Raw genomic sequence first — 17,562 nt, forward strand, 5'->3', positions numbered from 1 at the left:
TACACTAGAATCTTAGGAGAATGAGTCCTTTTGTGTGCAAAGTAATTATTGCTCCTTATTTAGTGTGTTTCCCATAGAGTGAGATTGAGTTCTAAGTATATTTCTCACATGCCTCTTAACATTCCAAGCCATATCATTAACGTGACCATGCACTGTAGGATTAGACCCTTAGTTTCTCATAGCAATCATGTGCCATGTCTTAATCTCTGATTAAATACATCTTAATACATCACGCTCCATCACATCTTTTCTAAATCCTTTGATTGGATTATACACACTTTTCTTTATGATTTTGTGCACATTACAACACAGTTCTTCCAATAGTCTTTCTCTTCTTCTACCTTAACTAAGTAAATTAAGCTTACAAAGGCATTTCGTTGGCTTCCCTTATTGGTACGCTGCCCAGTCTTCACCTTAGTTGCTATTCTTCTTGGCATTTCTCCCAGTCCTACTTCTTTTTCGTCAGTCAAGCCCACTTTCATGCACTTTATTTTTAAATTGTATGTTCTTCTCCTGGCAGACTGCCTGTCATTGCCTGATCCTTAGCACACCCTGGCAGTGGTCATTTGGAGCAATGTGGTTTAGTGGAGAGACTCCTGGATGTGGAACCAGAAGAGCAAGTGTCAGTTCCTGGGTTGTTACTTAGTAGCTTTGTGACCCTGGGTACATTGTGTAACCCCTCTAAATTTCAGATACCTAATCCTAAAATGGACCTAATATCATATTACTTTCCTAACCTACCTCAGTGTTTTCTTGTGAGGAACAAAGATGAGTGTCAGAGCAGTTTGTAACCTGTACAAATGTAAATTGCGATTTTATTACTGTTAAAGCTAAAACTTTAAAAAGTGGTATTTAGTTTTTAATTAGTAGTGATCTAAGAATTTTATATTTGTGGAAATAGTGGATCTTCTCTAGTATTAGAAAAACATATTAAAAATCATTGTTTTATCCAGTAAAGTCCTGTTTAATCTTAGAAAATTAAGAAATATGTGTAAGTTAATTTTATAGATAATGGAAATTTAGCTCTTTAGGTGTGGCAGGTCTCCAGTTTTAACAATTTTAGATGGAAGTCTTTGAAAATTATTTCACACAATTCTCTATACATTTTAACCAGAATATATAAACCCCTCTCCCTTTCATTTATATAAAGTAAGGAAAAAATAAAAGTAGTAAGAGCACATTGTAAAAATTCCAAATGGTACAGAAGAGGAACTTAGTGTCTCCACTCATTTCTAAATTTTACTTCCTTTGGGTAATGTGAGTTAACAGTTTCCTGTGGCTTCTTTCAGCACACATGTATGCATATCTTGTTTTATACAAGGGATTTATACTATATGTGGCGTTCTATTCTTTGCCTTTTAAAAAAACTTCTGCTATATCTTAGCTGTCTTCCCATTCAATATATACAAGTCTCTGTCTGTGTGTACATAATGTATTTTTTTTTAGTACTTTGGAAAAAATAATTCCAACTTTTCAGTTTTTGTTTTTATAATCAATGCAGAACACTTTTGTGCATATGTATTGGCATATTTGTGTTGTTTTGGTCATTGCATATATTGTGAAAAATTATTGGGTTAGAGGGCCTAAGCCAGCCGTGGGCAAACTACGGCCCGCGGGCCAGATCCGGCCCGTTTGAAATAAATAAAACTAAAAAAAAAAAGACCGTACCCTTTTATGTAATGATGTTTACTTTGAATTTATATTAGTTCACACAAACACTCCATCCATGCTTTTGTTCCGGCCCTCCGGTCCAGTTTAAGAACCCATTGTGGCCCTCGAGTCAAAAAGTTTGCCCACCCCTGGCCTAAGCCGTATGTTTTTTTGTTTGTTTTTTAGTGCTGGGGCAACTTCAGTTTGAACAATGAAAGAAGTATGGAATTTCCTTTGGTGTCTTTCTTCTTCACTACATGCTCTGACTCTGCTTCATCTTCTCTAATTTTGCTTAAGATGTTTATTATTAATTCCACCACAGAAATCTCCATTGGGATTTTGGGCATAGTTACAAAATGTTAGCTGCTATGACAACTGGCTGCTGCTTCTGCTACTACTATTACTACTACGGCTACTACTGCCGGGAGCCGGTCCATCCTTGCTGTTTCAAGGGACCTGGCATATATGGCATACGGTTCTTAATATGTTTGCTCACCTTCTTGGTGCTGTGTTTTAACCAAGGTCACCTCTCCGAGAAAGGTTGAATCCCCAGGTAGGGATTTTCCCCTGAAGTTAGGGAGGGAATAAAACCCCTCAACTAAGTGCCAGGCGGGTAATTAATCCCTTTAACTACGAACAATCATGCTTAAACTACATAATCTTTTCTCCCTGGAATGGAGATAAGAAACGCCCTAACCTTTGTAATAGAGATTGATAGGATTAAAATCAACTGGTATAAATACGGATGTAACAAGACAATAAACAGCAGAGCCTCTCTGGAGATCCAGACCAGAATTTGGCTGGAGATCCGGGCTGGAGATCCTGGCTAGGCTGCTGATCAACTGAACGCTGTCTCCGTGTCATTCCTTATTCGCCGACTCCGTCTACGCCTTTGGGAACCCCTGGACCCGCTGGGGTTGGACCCTGGCATCTGGCGCCCGAACAGGGACCCCTAGGTAAGCGCCCCGCACTCGGGACGGATAGGACTCCACCTTAGGAAGAGGGTGGATAGTCTTCGCCGACTCCGTCCACACCTTTGGGAACCCCTGGAACAGGATTCCCCTAGGTAAGCCCCACCCCCCATTGAGAACCCCCACACTCGGGATGGATCGGACTCCACCGTAGGAAGAAGGTGGATAGTCTTCGCCGACTCCGTCTACACCTTTGGGGACCCCTGGACCCGCTGGGGCTGGACCCCGGCATATGGCGCCCGATGATTTCATTATTATATCCTCCATATTGGCCTTACTAATTCTGGTCTCTGGCTGAGAGTCTGCAGTCAGAGTTTTTCCTCTAAAAGTTCAGATATGATCATATCTTAGGTATAGACAGCAGAATTTGGCCCTAATCTACCTTCACATTTTGCACTATTTTCCCATATTCAAAGAACTATTCATTAGCACTGGATTTCATACATTTTTATGCCCATTGCCTTTACACATTCCTAGTATTTTCTTTCCTCTTTAGTCACCTGATAAACTTTGTTCTTCTTCAAGACTCAGCTCAAAAGTCCCCTCCTCTGTGAAGGCTTCCTAGAGTCGGGGAGAATTGGTGGTGAGATCATCAAGGCTGGCAGGAACTGCATCATTCAAGCCTGAGGGTTACATTAGATGGCTTGAACTTTATTTTAAGAATACTAGTTCTGGTGCGTAATCAGCTTTAGGAACTGCTGTCCTGGCGTGTCCTATAGCTAATCCTGCTGTTGTAGTATCACTCAGTATTGTAATGTTTTGTTCCTGTGCCCTTCTCTTTCTACTAAATTCTGAGTACCACAAAGGCAAGGGCAGTGTACAGGCTTTCAGAAAATTCTTGTTACTGCCTACTTCCCACGGTTGTATTCAGGTGTTAAATGAAATGACACCTGTAATGTGGCAGATATAGTAAAAACCCAATAAATGTAAGCTGTTGTTGATGTTATCATTAGCATCACTGATAGGTAAACCCTGACTCGGGGAATATACAGGTTGTTTTCTTGAAAGAGGCAAGATCTTATCTAGGCCTTAAAAGACTGTGTAAGGATTGTATTATTGAATTTTGATTAAATGGTTTTCAAGACTTTATGAAAAGTCATTATGAAAGTTGAAACTTAAAATTTTATAGTGAAATATCCATTGTTATCTATCTGTCTTTGGCACTTGAAAAGGTGAAATATGTCTCAGTTTTTTTGTTTCCTTGATATATAATAGATACAAGCATAGAATTAATGCATTACTTTATATGCAGAAATAATGTCAAAAGCTAAGTTTAGCTAAGATTGTCAAATATTCATTTTTAGAAAGTGAAAGTTTTAAATTTTGTATGAACTTATAAAACATCAATTTGTTTTTACTGACATAAGAACATTAGGGCAGTATGTGTATTTTAAAATAGCTTGTGCTTGTGCCCTTGAGACAAGTTGGTGGGTCCATTTTTATCAAAACCATATACACAGAGACATATTAAATGTATCATATTATTATACTAATCACATGACTCTAGAAACAAAAGTAACCAGAGGACTAAAGCCTATCAAAACCATCTTTTTGTTTTTGTACAATGAGATTCTTTTTAAATTTGCCAGTGAATTCATACCAGTATTGGAACCAGATGTAGACTTCCGTCTTTTAATATATTAGCTCAGCTATAAAGTCTCATTTTTATCCCTGATTACTGAGTGTTTTTCATTCATGGTTTATTATCTCTTTCTCACCCTCTTTTACTTATTTATTTATTTTGTTAAGACTATAAAATGTGATTCAAATTATTTTAAAATGACATTACCCTATGTGCACAGTGAAAGAAGTAAAGTGAAACCTGTAATATATTGAAGATAACCTAATTAAACACACAAATGAAATACTTTGTTGTTAAAATTTTTCATTGGAAAGGAATCTTGATAGATATCATTAAAAGAAGTGTTAGCTGTGGGTTGAGAATGGATCTAGTTTTTCATCTTAGAACTGAAAACTTACATTCTATATAAAGCAGAACCTCTTTCCTGTGTTTTTTTCTTTTTCTCTCCCCTAAATGTTTTCAGTATAAACTTGACCATTTTGATATGGTTGGATATGGGTCTATCTGAAGTGATGAAAAGTCTTAATTATAGAAATGAAAAAGATACTCCTTTAAATTTTATATACATTATTGAGTATAAGTAGTTCTTTCTATTGCAAAATAGAAATCAAGCCACTTTTGGTAACTGGCTGTGTTTATATGTAAATAAATTTTTAAAAACATTTAAAGGTTGTTTGAGAAATAAAACTGTATTTAGGAAAATGATGGTCAGCTGACTACACAAACTTTGCTCCCTTCCTCCTTTCCCTCCTTTCTTTAAAACAAGAAAGTGTCTAAAAGATATGCAATAAACATCAAGATCCAGGCCTACTGTGTCCTGTCCAATACAAATTCCTATCTCCTTCCTTTCTCATTCTTCTCCATTTGTCATACAAAATACTTGTAAGGTGGCTTAAATGTTGATATAGATATTGCTTTTTTCCGAAGTTCATTTGAAGCCATTGATATTTCAGAGAGACCAGGTAAACATTTATTTCTCCAAATTTGATAAGATTTATCTGCATTTTGGCACTTAGAAGGCTGAAATTTGGTCCATCATTTTTATCATTTTTCTTATTTTAAAGAAAATGGGCTTTACTTGATTTCTGAGTACAATTCCTAACTGTTATATTTGTACTCTTCAGTTAATTATTTGTATTACTCTATTGGTAGTTTTTCCTTTTTCTGGACAGCGAACTACTTTTTTTTTTTTTAAATATATTTTATTGATTTTTTACAGAGAGGAAGGGAGAGAGATAGAGAGTTAGAAACATCGATGAGAGAGAAACATCGATCAGCTGCCTCCTGCACATCTCCTACTGGGGATGTGCCCGCAACCCAGGTACATGCCCTTGACCGGAATCGAACCTGGGACCTTTCAGTCCGCAGGCCGACGCTCTATCCACTGAGCCAAACCGGTTTCGGTGCGAACTACTTTTTTTATTCAAAGCCCAATTTTAATGCCACTCCTTTTTCCTTCCCAAATTAATTGCTCTCAGCTGTGGTTCATGCTAGTTTACTAGAGATTTTTTTTTTAATTGAATGTAGATCAGGTACTCAATAAATGCTTCTTTCAGTGATGAATGTTATCTAGAGCTTTTGGAAAATAATTCTGCATTCTTAGATCATTTTTACACATGGCTTATCCTCTTCCTGTCTGCCACATGTGCTGTTAATACTCAGCATCATTGTGACCCATATGGGATAATTTTATAATTGATCCCTCATTGTTTTAATTTGCTTTTCTTTGATAATTAGTGCAGTTTAATGTTTTCCATGTATGTTACCCAGCTCTATTTTTAGTTTGGTGAATTGTGTATTCATTTTTTGCCTATTTACTTATTGGTATTTGATTATTTTTCTGAAGAATTATGTGAACTCTTTATAGTCTAACTAATTCTATACACTAAATATCTTACTATATTTGCTCTGAATACTTTTCTGTTATCTAAGCTTATAGTTTTTATATAGACAAAGCTTATAAATCCTCATAATTCTTTGTTTGCTTTTTAAGTTATAAACTATTCTTCCTGCCTACTGATTTGATACTTTGATTTTTTTCTTTTTTTATTTAAATATTTTTACAATATTTAAGTCATTGATCTGTGTTTATTCTAGTGGGATTAAATATGTGTTTTCAATAAAATACTCAGAAAGCCACCTATAATGTCCTCAGTTAAGGTTATTTTTTGGGCCAGGTGGGTCTTCTTACTTGTAGAGTTCATTAACCAGTATACTTGTTTTGTTTGACTGGCACACAGTTTAAAATAATGTAAATTTGAATGCTGAGATGAAATAAGCACCCTGCCTGATATTGTTTTACTGCTTGTTTATGGCTGGTATCCATTTTTACTGGTTTTGACCAATGGTAGCTGTTCTGATTGATTAGTATTATGGCTGGCTAATGTTCTTATTAGACATTGCCTTTACTGATTGCCAGATATTTTGAATATCACTCTTGGACAACTCCCTATTTTCTTATATTGAGACCACCAATTCACATATTTATGTTTGTGACATCTGGCAAATAGATGTATAGATTGTAGAGCCAGAAAACATGTGGGCTTTGTCACTTAACAGTTGTGTGACATTTGATAGAGCACTTAATTTCTCTAAATTGTTTCCTTATCTATAAAAAGGGATGATAATGTTTCTGTTTACTTAATTGAGTTGTGAGTCACATAAAATACCCTTTATAAGTGTAAAGTAATATAAAAATTTAAGCTGTTATATCTATGTTGTAGAAAATATTTTCTTCATTTGATTATTGTTGTTTAAATTATTTTATTGAGGCATAGAAACCTTTCATTTAATAATTGAAGTTAAAAGTCTTAAAGTACAGATACCAGATTTGAGCCTTAATATTCAAGTGGATTGTTAAAATACTACTATCGCACAAATAATTTTCAATTAAGACATATCCATGTATTAGTATGAATGACTGGATGGATGTTGCATCATTTTTTGATTAGGGCAGAATATTAAGTGACCTCTGTAAGAGGCACTTCTGTAACTCTAGCAGCCCTCTGTCTCACTCAGCCACAATCTCTGCTGGTTCCAGAGCCAGAAGTTATGGGACCTTCTCTTCCTGCCACTGGAACCCTGGGATGGAGGGCCTGGTGTGGGCTGGGAATCTCCTCTTCTCAGAGGGCACCTCGGCAGCTAAGATACCTCTTCCTATTTTTAACTGTCACATGTGAATGTGGGACTAGCCCGTTCCGTGCCTGTGCCCCTCCTACCAGTCTTGATGTGGTTCTTTATGTCCTTAGTTGTAGGACTTCTGTTTAGCTAGACTTCAGGCAGTTCTGAATGATAGTTCTTAGTTTTATTGTAATTTTGATGTGGTTCTGGCCATCTTGAATGGAAGCTTGTATTATACTCTTTTCTATCAAATTATCATCAAATTATCCCTTCCCCTATAGAATATTAGCTCCATGAGAGCAAGGACTCTTCTTGTTTTGTTCACTACCTTATCCCCAGCAAATGTTGTAATTTCTGGCATGTAGATAGTGCTTGGTAAATATTTATTGAATGGGTAACTGGCATTCTGGATTAGTTATCAAGTAAGATTTTTAGGTTATCACTGATGAGTATGATTAAGAGATGGCTTGGAATTATCTTAAGATGTTTTAATTTGAAAAGGGAGAGGGAGATTGACTCTTTAGGAGTTAACAAGAGGAGGTCCAGGTTGTTTGTTTGTTTGTTTCTTCTTTTTTTTTTCAATGAAGAAAGCACATTTATCCAAAGCGAACACATTATTCAAAAGTACTGCATACACATAGACATGTATAATATAGTTATGATATTATATATTTAAGCCATCTTCCAATTTGCTTAGGGATTTTAATATGGTCAGGGTTTTAAAAAATTGAAGTGAAATTAACACAACATAAAATTAATCTTCTAAAAGTGAACAATTCAGTGGTATTAGTGCATTGACAATGTTGTGTAATCACCACCTGTATTTAGTTCTAAAATATTTTCATCCTTTAAGCACTTGCTTCCCATTTCCCCAGCCCCTGGCAGCCACTACTCAGCTTTTTTTCCTGTGGACTTACCTATTCTGAATATTTCATGTAAATGGAATCATACAATACATGCCCTTTTATATTTGGCTTCTTTCACTTAGCATAATGTCTTTGAGGTCAATTCATAGTGTAGCACATGTCAGTACTTTATTCATGTTTTATGGCTGAATAGTACACTGTATGTATATATTATTTTTGTTTATTCATTCATCTGTTGGTAGACATTACAGTTGTTACTAACCTTTTGGCCATTGTGAAGAGTACTGCTATGAACATTGATGTTTGAGAACCAGTTTTCCATTCTTTTGAGTGTATAACTAGAAATAGAATTGCTGGGTCATATGGTAATTCTATGTTTAACTTTTCAGTGTTTTGACTAACTAAATATTGTTTTCCATAGTGCTGTACCATATTGCATTCCCACCAGCAATGTATGAGAGTTTTAATTTCTTCACATGCTTGCTAACACAGCTTTATTTTTTATTATAGCCATCCTTGTGGGCATGAAGTGGTACCTTGTTGGAGTTTCGATTTGCATTTCTTAATGGCAAATGATGATGATGTTTAACATCTATCTTTTCATGTGTGGCCATGGGTATATTTTTGGAGAAATGTCTATTCAAGTTTGTGTTTCCATTTTCCTAGTTGGTCTCTGACGTGTTCATTTTTCAGTTCTCATTATTAGGGTCAGAAATCCATGGTGTGGGTGGGTGAGAAATGCCCTGGCTACAAGCAGGAGGAGCGTTTTTGGTGCTTCATGCAAGAGTCTCTTGGCAGTCCACCCTTCACCTTTCCTCTGCTCTATGTAAAACTGTTGTTTTTTATTTTCATCAAGAATGGGTTTGTGCCCTGGTGGGTATGGCTCAGTTGGTTGGGTGTGGTCTTCTCTTGCAAGGAAATGTTGCTGTTCAGTTCCTGGTCAGGGCATGTTCCCTTCCTCTCTCTCTAAAAATCAACACTAATTTATCAAAAAGTACCCTATTTTTAAAAAGAAAGAATAGGAGGCACCAGAGGGAAGAGTGTCTGAATTTACTTTTTCAGGGCAGATAGCTATAGTATTGCTACCTCATTCTTAAAAGATGTGGAAAACACTGATTTCTTTTTTTTGTTGTTAATATATTTTATTGATTTTTTACAGAGAGAAAGGGAGAGAGATAGAGAGTTAGAAACATCGATGAGAGAGAAACATCGATCAGCTGCCTCCTGCACATCTCCTACTGGGGATGTGCCCGCAACCCAGGTACATGCCCTTGACCGGAATCGAACCTGGGACCTCTCAGTCTGCAGGCCGACGCTCTATCCACTGAGCCAAACCGGTTTCGGCGAAAACATTGATTTCTTAGGGTCCTATTGATTTTTGGGATGTTACGTGCTTTAGGAATGACATGTATAATGTTAAAGAAAGGAGAAATTTAATGATGACATTTTCTTTCATTAGTAAAGTGTGTAATTAGAGTGACAAAGATTATCAAAGAACTAGAAGAGGTTCTCAGAGTTTTACCTTGTAGCCTTTTCCTAGAGCAGTGATGGTGAACCTTTTGAGCTCGGCGTGTCAGCATTTTGAAAAACCCTAACTTAACTCCGGTGCCGTGTCACATATAGAAATTTTTTGATATTTGCAACCATAGTAAAACAAAGACTTATATTTTTGATATTTATTTTATATATTTAAATGCCATTTAACAAAGGAAAATCAACCAAAAAATGAGTTCGTGTGTCACCTCTGACACGCGTGTCATAGGTTCGCCATCACTGTCCTACAGGTTCCATGGTCATCACAAAGAAGTGCTTATTACCCTGCTCTCTTGTAAGAGTTTACCTAACATGTTATTTCAATCAAGTTTTTAAAATATTTCTTTCCAGTTAACAGAAGATGAAATTGCAACTATTCTTAAATCTACTTTGAAAGGACTAGAATATTTACACTTTATGAGAAAAATACACAGAGATATAAAAGCTGGAAATATTCTTCTCAATACAGAAGGACATGCAAAATTGGCTGATTTTGGCGTGGCTGGTCAGTTAACAGTAAGTATAATAATTTTGGAAATACTTTTGGCTTGTATGTCTAGGTTTGATTGTGTCTCAACTTTAATAACTTTTTGGGGTTATGGAAAGAAATGTGTAAGTTCATTGTACTTGGGTAGAAGGAGCCATAATTAGAGTATCATTTATTAGTTTTATTTACAACTTAAGAAACGTTGAGTAAATATGAAAATATATGTAGTCATTGAAATGCTTAAGTGGTCGAAAAGGAAAGCTACATGAGTTAATTTGTGTAACTTTCCTTGTTATTGTACTGTCTTTAATGACGATAGTGGAGATAAGTTACTTGGGGACTCAGTTACTTTAGAAATCAAAATTCCTAAATATGCCATGTTATAACTAGTTGAAATTTTAGGAAAATAGTCAATTTCATCTGTAATCTGTAGTATTGAGGTTCTCACATACATAATTTTAAGAGTATGCTGGCAAACAGATTCCTCAGTATTTTTGTACTAGTATTTATGACTATATAATGTTTTTGTAGGACACAATGGCAAAACGCAATACTGTGATAGGAACTCCATTTTGGATGGCTCCTGAGGTAATTCAAGAAATAGGCTACAACTGTGTGGCTGACATTTGGTCTCTTGGCATTACTTCTATAGAGATGGCTGAAGGAAAACCTCCTTATGCTGATATTCATCCAATGAGGGTAAGAAAACGATGGTATTTCTAAAAATGTCAATGTTGTTAAGCATTGCAGTGTTGTAATGTCAGTGTAAGTAAATATAAAGTAAATTAAATACGTTCATCTGAATTTAGGTTCTGTGCAAAAATGGTAAAATTATCTGTCAAAGAATAGTGACAGTTAACTTCCCCCCTCTAAATACTTAATTGTGAGAAAAGAAGTGAAAGCTATATATGCTCTCTACAATCACTGGTTCATATATCTGTAAAAATTTCCCTGGCTTTTCAATAGAAAAAAGAGTTGGTAAGTTCACTACATTCCTTAATCCATTGTTTTCTCCATGTTGCAATGGAGGCATTGGAAGAAATCAGTTATTTTTTTTTCTACTCACCCTACAAATTCTGCCTTTCTGTGTTTTTGTTTATTTGTTGTTGTTTTTAAATCCTCACATTAGAATATATTTATTTATTCGGGTTGGGGGGTGAGGGGAGAGAAACATTGCCTCCCATACGTACTCCAACCAGAATCAAACCCACAACGTTTTGATTCATGGGATGACGCTCCAAACAACTGAGCCTCCCGGGGCCAGGGCTGCCTGTCTTGTGTTTTTGTTTCTCCCCTTTTTCTTCTATTATCTGAGGCTAATACAGTATTTTTAAAATTCTGATTTCTAATATCGCTGTGTACTTGTTAGCAAATTAATCTTATTTCTTTAGTTAGTGCTTAGTAAGAAAATGTACTGTCTTTTTTATTGGATGTTATATGCTCTATGAACACCATTTCCAGGATAATTTTTGAATTTGAAGTACATACTTTGCATATTCAAGTCAAATTGCTTATGCTTTAGGGTTTGTGATGATACAGTTTTTACATTTATTAGTATATGAATCTCAATTTATTATAGATCAGCATATTTATCTTTGTAAACTTATTGCCCTCTAGTGGCTGTAGTCACCTCAAGTAGGGATATAAGAATGAAGGGCAAAGAGAAAGAAAGGGAGAGAGGAGTGTGTGTGTGTGTGTATGTGTGTGTGTGTAAAGAGAGAAGATGGTATCCGGGTGACTGGAGAAATGTGTGAAGTAAATAGGAGGAAAAATAATGCAGTATTTTAGAATATCTGGAGAAGAATAAATTGTAATTATTTCTGATGTTGCAATGTTGTTATGGATTGAATTTCAGTAATAAAGGTACAGCGCACTATGCCTAAAATATTAATAAATTTGCTTGCCACTTTACAGAGAGTTTTTTGAGTAATACAGTGGTGTAGAATATGTATTATCCTCTTCTGCTTATGAATTCCTTTGCTAAAATGAAAAATAAAAACAACATGAATTTGTTGGGTAATAACTTGAAAAATATGTACAAGGTCAGCATAATATCAGTAACACAGATTCTCATTTCTTATCTGATTATTTTATATTAGTTATCTTTGGTACTTTTAGTTAGAATGTTTTTAGGGTGATCCTCCAACTAGGTGTATTTGACTTTGGCTTTGTGAGGTAAACGAAATTACCCAAGGTAACCTAGCTAAATCAGTGCCAGAGCTGGGACTTGTCCCAGGACTTAGACTATTACTGTCTGCTTCCTCCTTGTGTAAATTTATTTTCCTATTCAAATAGTCTCTCTAGCAGATAGCAAAGAATTATAATATATGGCCCTACTTTCCAAGATCTTAAAATATCACTTGACAGTTTGATTTAACAATATGAAATAGTAAGAATATACTTGAAGATATTATATCTCTTTAAATTCTGTCTATCTAATCTATCTTTTAATTAGACTTTCTAGGATGCCTTCCTCACTTTTTTCTACCAATTGAAATTCTACCCATTTTTTAAGTCCCATCTCAGTTTTTATTTCAGTAGACTCTTCCTTGATAGTTACTATCTAAGTTGATTTCTCTTGTCCTTTATAATTTGTGTATAGGCAACCCTTGACTCCACAGTTCTTTGGGTATTTTATCAAGTGTTGCCTTACGCATTTCTAAGCACCATATGGTTTTAAGTTGCTATTTAAATTATCATTATTTAACTTATGTTTGTGAACTACCTTACAAATTAGAGCATGAACTGCAAGTCTTGGGAAACTATCCAGATCGTGTTGCAGTTAGAAGTTTTCCAAAAGTTGAATCTTGACTTGAAAGCTCAGATTTTATCATTGTAAATAAATACTACAGTTTTTCTTGAAATGATAGATTCACTTGGTTCATTTTTGAGAAGATGTCTTGTCAAATAACCAAGTTTGAATAGCTGTGGTTTTCCTGTCAGTTATTTTTTCAAGCAAAATTGGTGTTCCTTGAAAAAAATAGTTGCAGCTTGTGTAGCTTGCCGTTCAGTCACACAAATGCTTTTCCTTAAGATAAGCATTGTTCTGCATGGAGCACATGTGCATTATGTGTATTTCCCATTTTGTCACAAAGAATATTAAAAAGATATCAGTAAATTTAACAATATTTACTGCTTCATCAAGGTTTGAATAGTTGGGTGGGGGTGGGGTGGGTGGGATGGGAAGATAAAAGAAAGCTGTCCAAGAGAGAAACAAGATGTTGAAGTCCCAGCTAAAGATGGAAAGTGGAGGTTGTAGTGTTATCAATCTTGGTTTGTGGGCTTTCCTCTGGGAATGCTCAGCCATGGAATGGAGTGCATTATGGCCTTGATCCCAGGTTTGGGTTAAAATGAATGCGTATCTTAGAAGGACAGGGCTGCAGTGCATTTAAGAATACTGTTCAGAGGATACTTCAGGGTTACCAATGGGGTACAGTCTGGAAAGAGAGGAGAGAGTATAAGGAAATGCAGGGATCAAGGAGCAAGACAATGTTCTTCACTTTTGCTGCATAGCAGTTCCCTGGGGAGCTTTGAAAAATTTCTGATGTCTGAGTCCTACCCCAAACCAATTAATTTAGAGTATCAGTCTTCTCAGTGAGGTTAGAGAGCAGATAAAGTGGTAGTTAAGGTATGAGAAAGCTGGTAGGATATAAAACTCTGATCAGTGAGTGAAATACTGAAGTTTTCTTTTTAAATTAGAATTTCTTCTTTAACAGCTCAGTAAAATAAATATTTTAATCCTGATTTAATGAGTGGGTTGGATGAAATGGATATTTAAAGGATTCTGTTTATTTGTTAAGACGATACAACTTGTAAGTGGCAGCACTGAGATATGAACTCAAGCTAGTCCATGTTCTTGCCTAGATACCAAAGAAATACCTTCTGTGTTCGCAGGTGACCCTGGAACAATGTGGGGTTAGCTGTGCCGACCCCCCGAGTAGTTGAAAATCTGTGATTCTTTCTAAACTTAACTACTAATAGGTATTGTTGATTAACACATATAAATAAATAGTTGATTAACATATTTTATGTTATAGTTTTTATACTGTATCTTTTTAAAATACTGAATCTTAACAATAAAGTAAGCTAAAGAAAAGAAAATGTTGAAGAAAATCATAAGGAAGAGAAAATACATTTCACGTATTGAGAAAAATCCACATGCAGTTGAAACCTGTGCTGTTCAAGGGTCAACTGTGTATCACATCTGTATACAATTGGAGGAGTGGCCAGCAAAACTAAGAAATCTACCAACCGTATTATGTCATCATTATAATTATTAATTTAAAATATGAGCCTTCTGAGATCATTCCAGGGGGGGCAGGAAATATAGACAGATTTAATTTTTGTGTTTTGTTCCCCACCCACTTTTTGGTAGCAATATAGGCTTATGAGATAACCAGTAGTTGACAAAGTTGTCACAATAAAATGAAGAGGTGATTGATGGAAAGACCACTACAACTGATGGAGGTAAAGAAAGCTAGTTCTGTTAATACAACTAAAGGATATCATACAATTTACTGCATAGAGATGGCTATGTAGAACAGGAGGCTAAGTTAGGATGTTGGGGGGCAGCTTCACTCGCCTCCACATCCTGGGGTCAGGGTGGGGTGTCCAGCCACTGTTGATATTGCCTGATTGGAGTAAGGATCCTAACTAGTCTATCTGAAATTACCTTTGGCCATTCTCACCAGGATGTACCTCTTTCTGCGACGCCTGTCCTCTAGATGCATATAAACAGGAACAACTCCAGAACAGTGATGCTGACTCCAAGACTGAATGAACTAGGAGTTGGTTTCCTAGTATTGTTTTCAGACATACCACCCCTTGAGTATGTCCATTTCCAGGCCTGCTTGAGAACCATGCTTGCTTAGGTCATCCAGAATTAGGGACAAGAGGAGGTGTATCTACTTGGATAATTTAGAGTGCTCCCGCCTGAATAGTCACTAGTTAATATTGTGCTTTTTACTGACTAAGCTTTTGAAAGACATATATTTCAAGTGTCATAGCCAGAAGGATGTGAAAACTTAAAGATGGTGCTAAATTAGAAAAGGAAAGTAATTATATTAAATTGGAACTTGGCAGTTAATTGGGAATGGGTCTTTTGAAGGTGTTAAGGCTGAGGTAATTTGTTTTACATGCCTTTAGTATATCATTTTGTCAATTATTGGTACTTTAATCATTCCTGAGAGAGAATAAGAGATATTTAGAGTATCAGTATTCAAGGAGGAATTTCCTAATAAAAAGCTATTAAAAACACTGGATTTGTTTGATGGCAAGGGATGAACTAAATTTTTTGGTTTTGATAGAACTTTTTCTTTAAAATAAATATTTGTAGTTTATGCAAATCAAGTCTTTACTGTGGTAGATAGTAATAATTTTCGGTGTAGTAAAGGACAGTGATGAAGTACACACTAAAATATGTAAAACTTTCTAAACAGAGGACTGAAAATGGCCTTAAATTTTTTTCCAGTTGTTAGATTAAGATTAATGAGTAATGGCAAATGGAAGTAAATCTACCTGCTCAAAATGTTAACTGAAACAAATTTTATTAAAACCTAGTTTATTTTTAAAAGTTAAATATGAAGTCACCAGTTAATTTTAGTAAGTTAAATAAATAAAATATTTAAAAAATTTAATTTTGAATTCAGTTAACCACAGACTTCTGTGGAGAGCAATTTCCTCACCCCTTTAGGAAATATAATTATTAAAAAAATCAGGAAATGAGTGAATAGCATCCTTTTCCTAAATATCTATCACTGTATCCCTCCATCAAACCTAAGCACCCCAATTCTAATACTAAGTCTCCTTGTAAATTCTTCCTTGGTAGTCAGTCCTTTGGGAGGCCTTTGGTTCAGATAATTTTCACTCTCTGTTTATAACTTGCAGGTCTACAAATAGAGGATTACTCATTTGTAGTTAATTATATACTAAAGGGTGGGCAAGAGCAGGTTTACAGTTGTGTGTAAACCTATTCTTGTATTATATATTATTCCATACAAACAACTATAAACCTACTTTTGCTCACCCATATATTACTTTGTTTTATGCAATAAATGTGTTCTGAACTTGTATAAATATTTAATAGTTATAAATCAGCATTTTAAATTCTTTGGATAGTATTTAAAAATATAATTTTAATGACACCTTAGTAATGAGACTAACACTCTTGAAACTTATGTGCCATGTAATTGTGTACATTTTTTATGGTAGGATATAACTGTTATCACTCACACAAAATTTAGTCATTAATATTTAAAATATTACTGATTTAGTATTAATGTTAAAAATGGAAGAAATGCATATTTTAATGTGGAGGTAGAGAAGTCAAACCGGATCAGTTGGGGTGTCTCTGCTGTTCTGCACTGGTTACTTCACGTTAGAGAAAGTAAATGTCGTTTAACTATGGATGTTTGATTTTTGAGTTCAAGTACCCTGAAATTTTCTTTCTGTATTCTTTTACTCCTCTTCCTCTTTCCTTTGTTTCTTTCTACAAACCTTTAGTGCACATTTATTATGCACTAGTTGGACTTTGAGGATGTAGTGGTAAGCAAAGAGACGTTTCCTGTTCTCTTGGAACTTTTGAGTCCGGTGATAACTAGAATTCTAATGTTAGAATTCTGTGGCTTAATAGGGATGGATATACATTCTATTCTTTGGAATATAAGACCATACATACCCTGTTACAACTTTTATTCAATTATATGTACGTATGTTACAGATTACATAGGATCATGTGGCTATAGGTGAGAATTTTATTTGTCATTTCATATATCAGTTGTTTTTCTCCCTTGAATGTATCCTCATCTTCCTTTTTTTCTCTTCTTCTCATTCCTGCCTTTACTTTCTTTGTTCCTTCCACTGGCAACACGTGGACATGAATGCTTACATACTCTCCTTCCCACCTTAGCTTTCCTTTCTTTGTGCTTTCTTTTATTTCATATTGCCTTTTTGCTTACCTGTATATTTCCTACATTTTTCTACTGGATTCTTTTAGGCGATAACCTGATTCTACTAACCACACTTTCAGATCAGAAATAGCCAAGGATCTAGAGGAGTAGGACAAATTGGATCATTGGAGAATCTCAGTACTACTTCCAGGACATACAGTTTTTCACTCTTATTTGAAAGTTAGAGTTTTCTGCCCTGCGGTCCTAATACATGTGGGAGTACTAAGCATTCCAACCCTAAATTGGGGATTAAAGTTTATTACAGAGACAGTTTCAACATATTTCTGTCCAGTTGGAATTACTATTTTTGAAGAGAGGAACAAGAAGGCGAACAGAATAAATAGATCTCAGCTTCTCTTGGTTGAGCGTGCTGAGGTCACCCTGGAGGGTTTCACAGGGAAGATAA

At 35.4% G+C, this 17,562-nt stretch overlaps 1 protein-coding gene across 5 annotated transcripts in view; it reads left to right on the top strand.

Moving 5' to 3' along the window:
- STK3 (serine/threonine kinase 3) overlaps positions 1 to 17,562 on the top strand; it is a 221,666-nt gene that overhangs the window by 44,906 nt on the left and 159,198 nt on the right. For 4 of the 5 annotated variants that reach the window (XM_059672133.1, XM_059672130.1, XM_059672132.1 and 1 more), the window contains exons 5-6: positions 10,074 to 10,238; positions 10,741 to 10,908. The exons of the other annotated variant lie outside the window; for it this stretch is intronic. In XM_059672133.1, coding sequence (XP_059528116.1) covers positions 10,074 to 10,238; positions 10,741 to 10,908 — 333 coding nt within the window. The remainder of the gene's footprint in view (positions 1 to 10,073; positions 10,239 to 10,740; positions 10,909 to 17,562) is intronic. 5 annotated transcript variants of the gene reach the window in all.

The sequence above is a fragment of the Myotis daubentonii genome, chromosome 17, assembly GCF_963259705.1.
Source record: "Myotis daubentonii chromosome 17, mMyoDau2.1, whole genome shotgun sequence".
Classification (NCBI taxonomy): Eukaryota; Metazoa; Chordata; class Mammalia; order Chiroptera; family Vespertilionidae; genus Myotis; species Myotis daubentonii.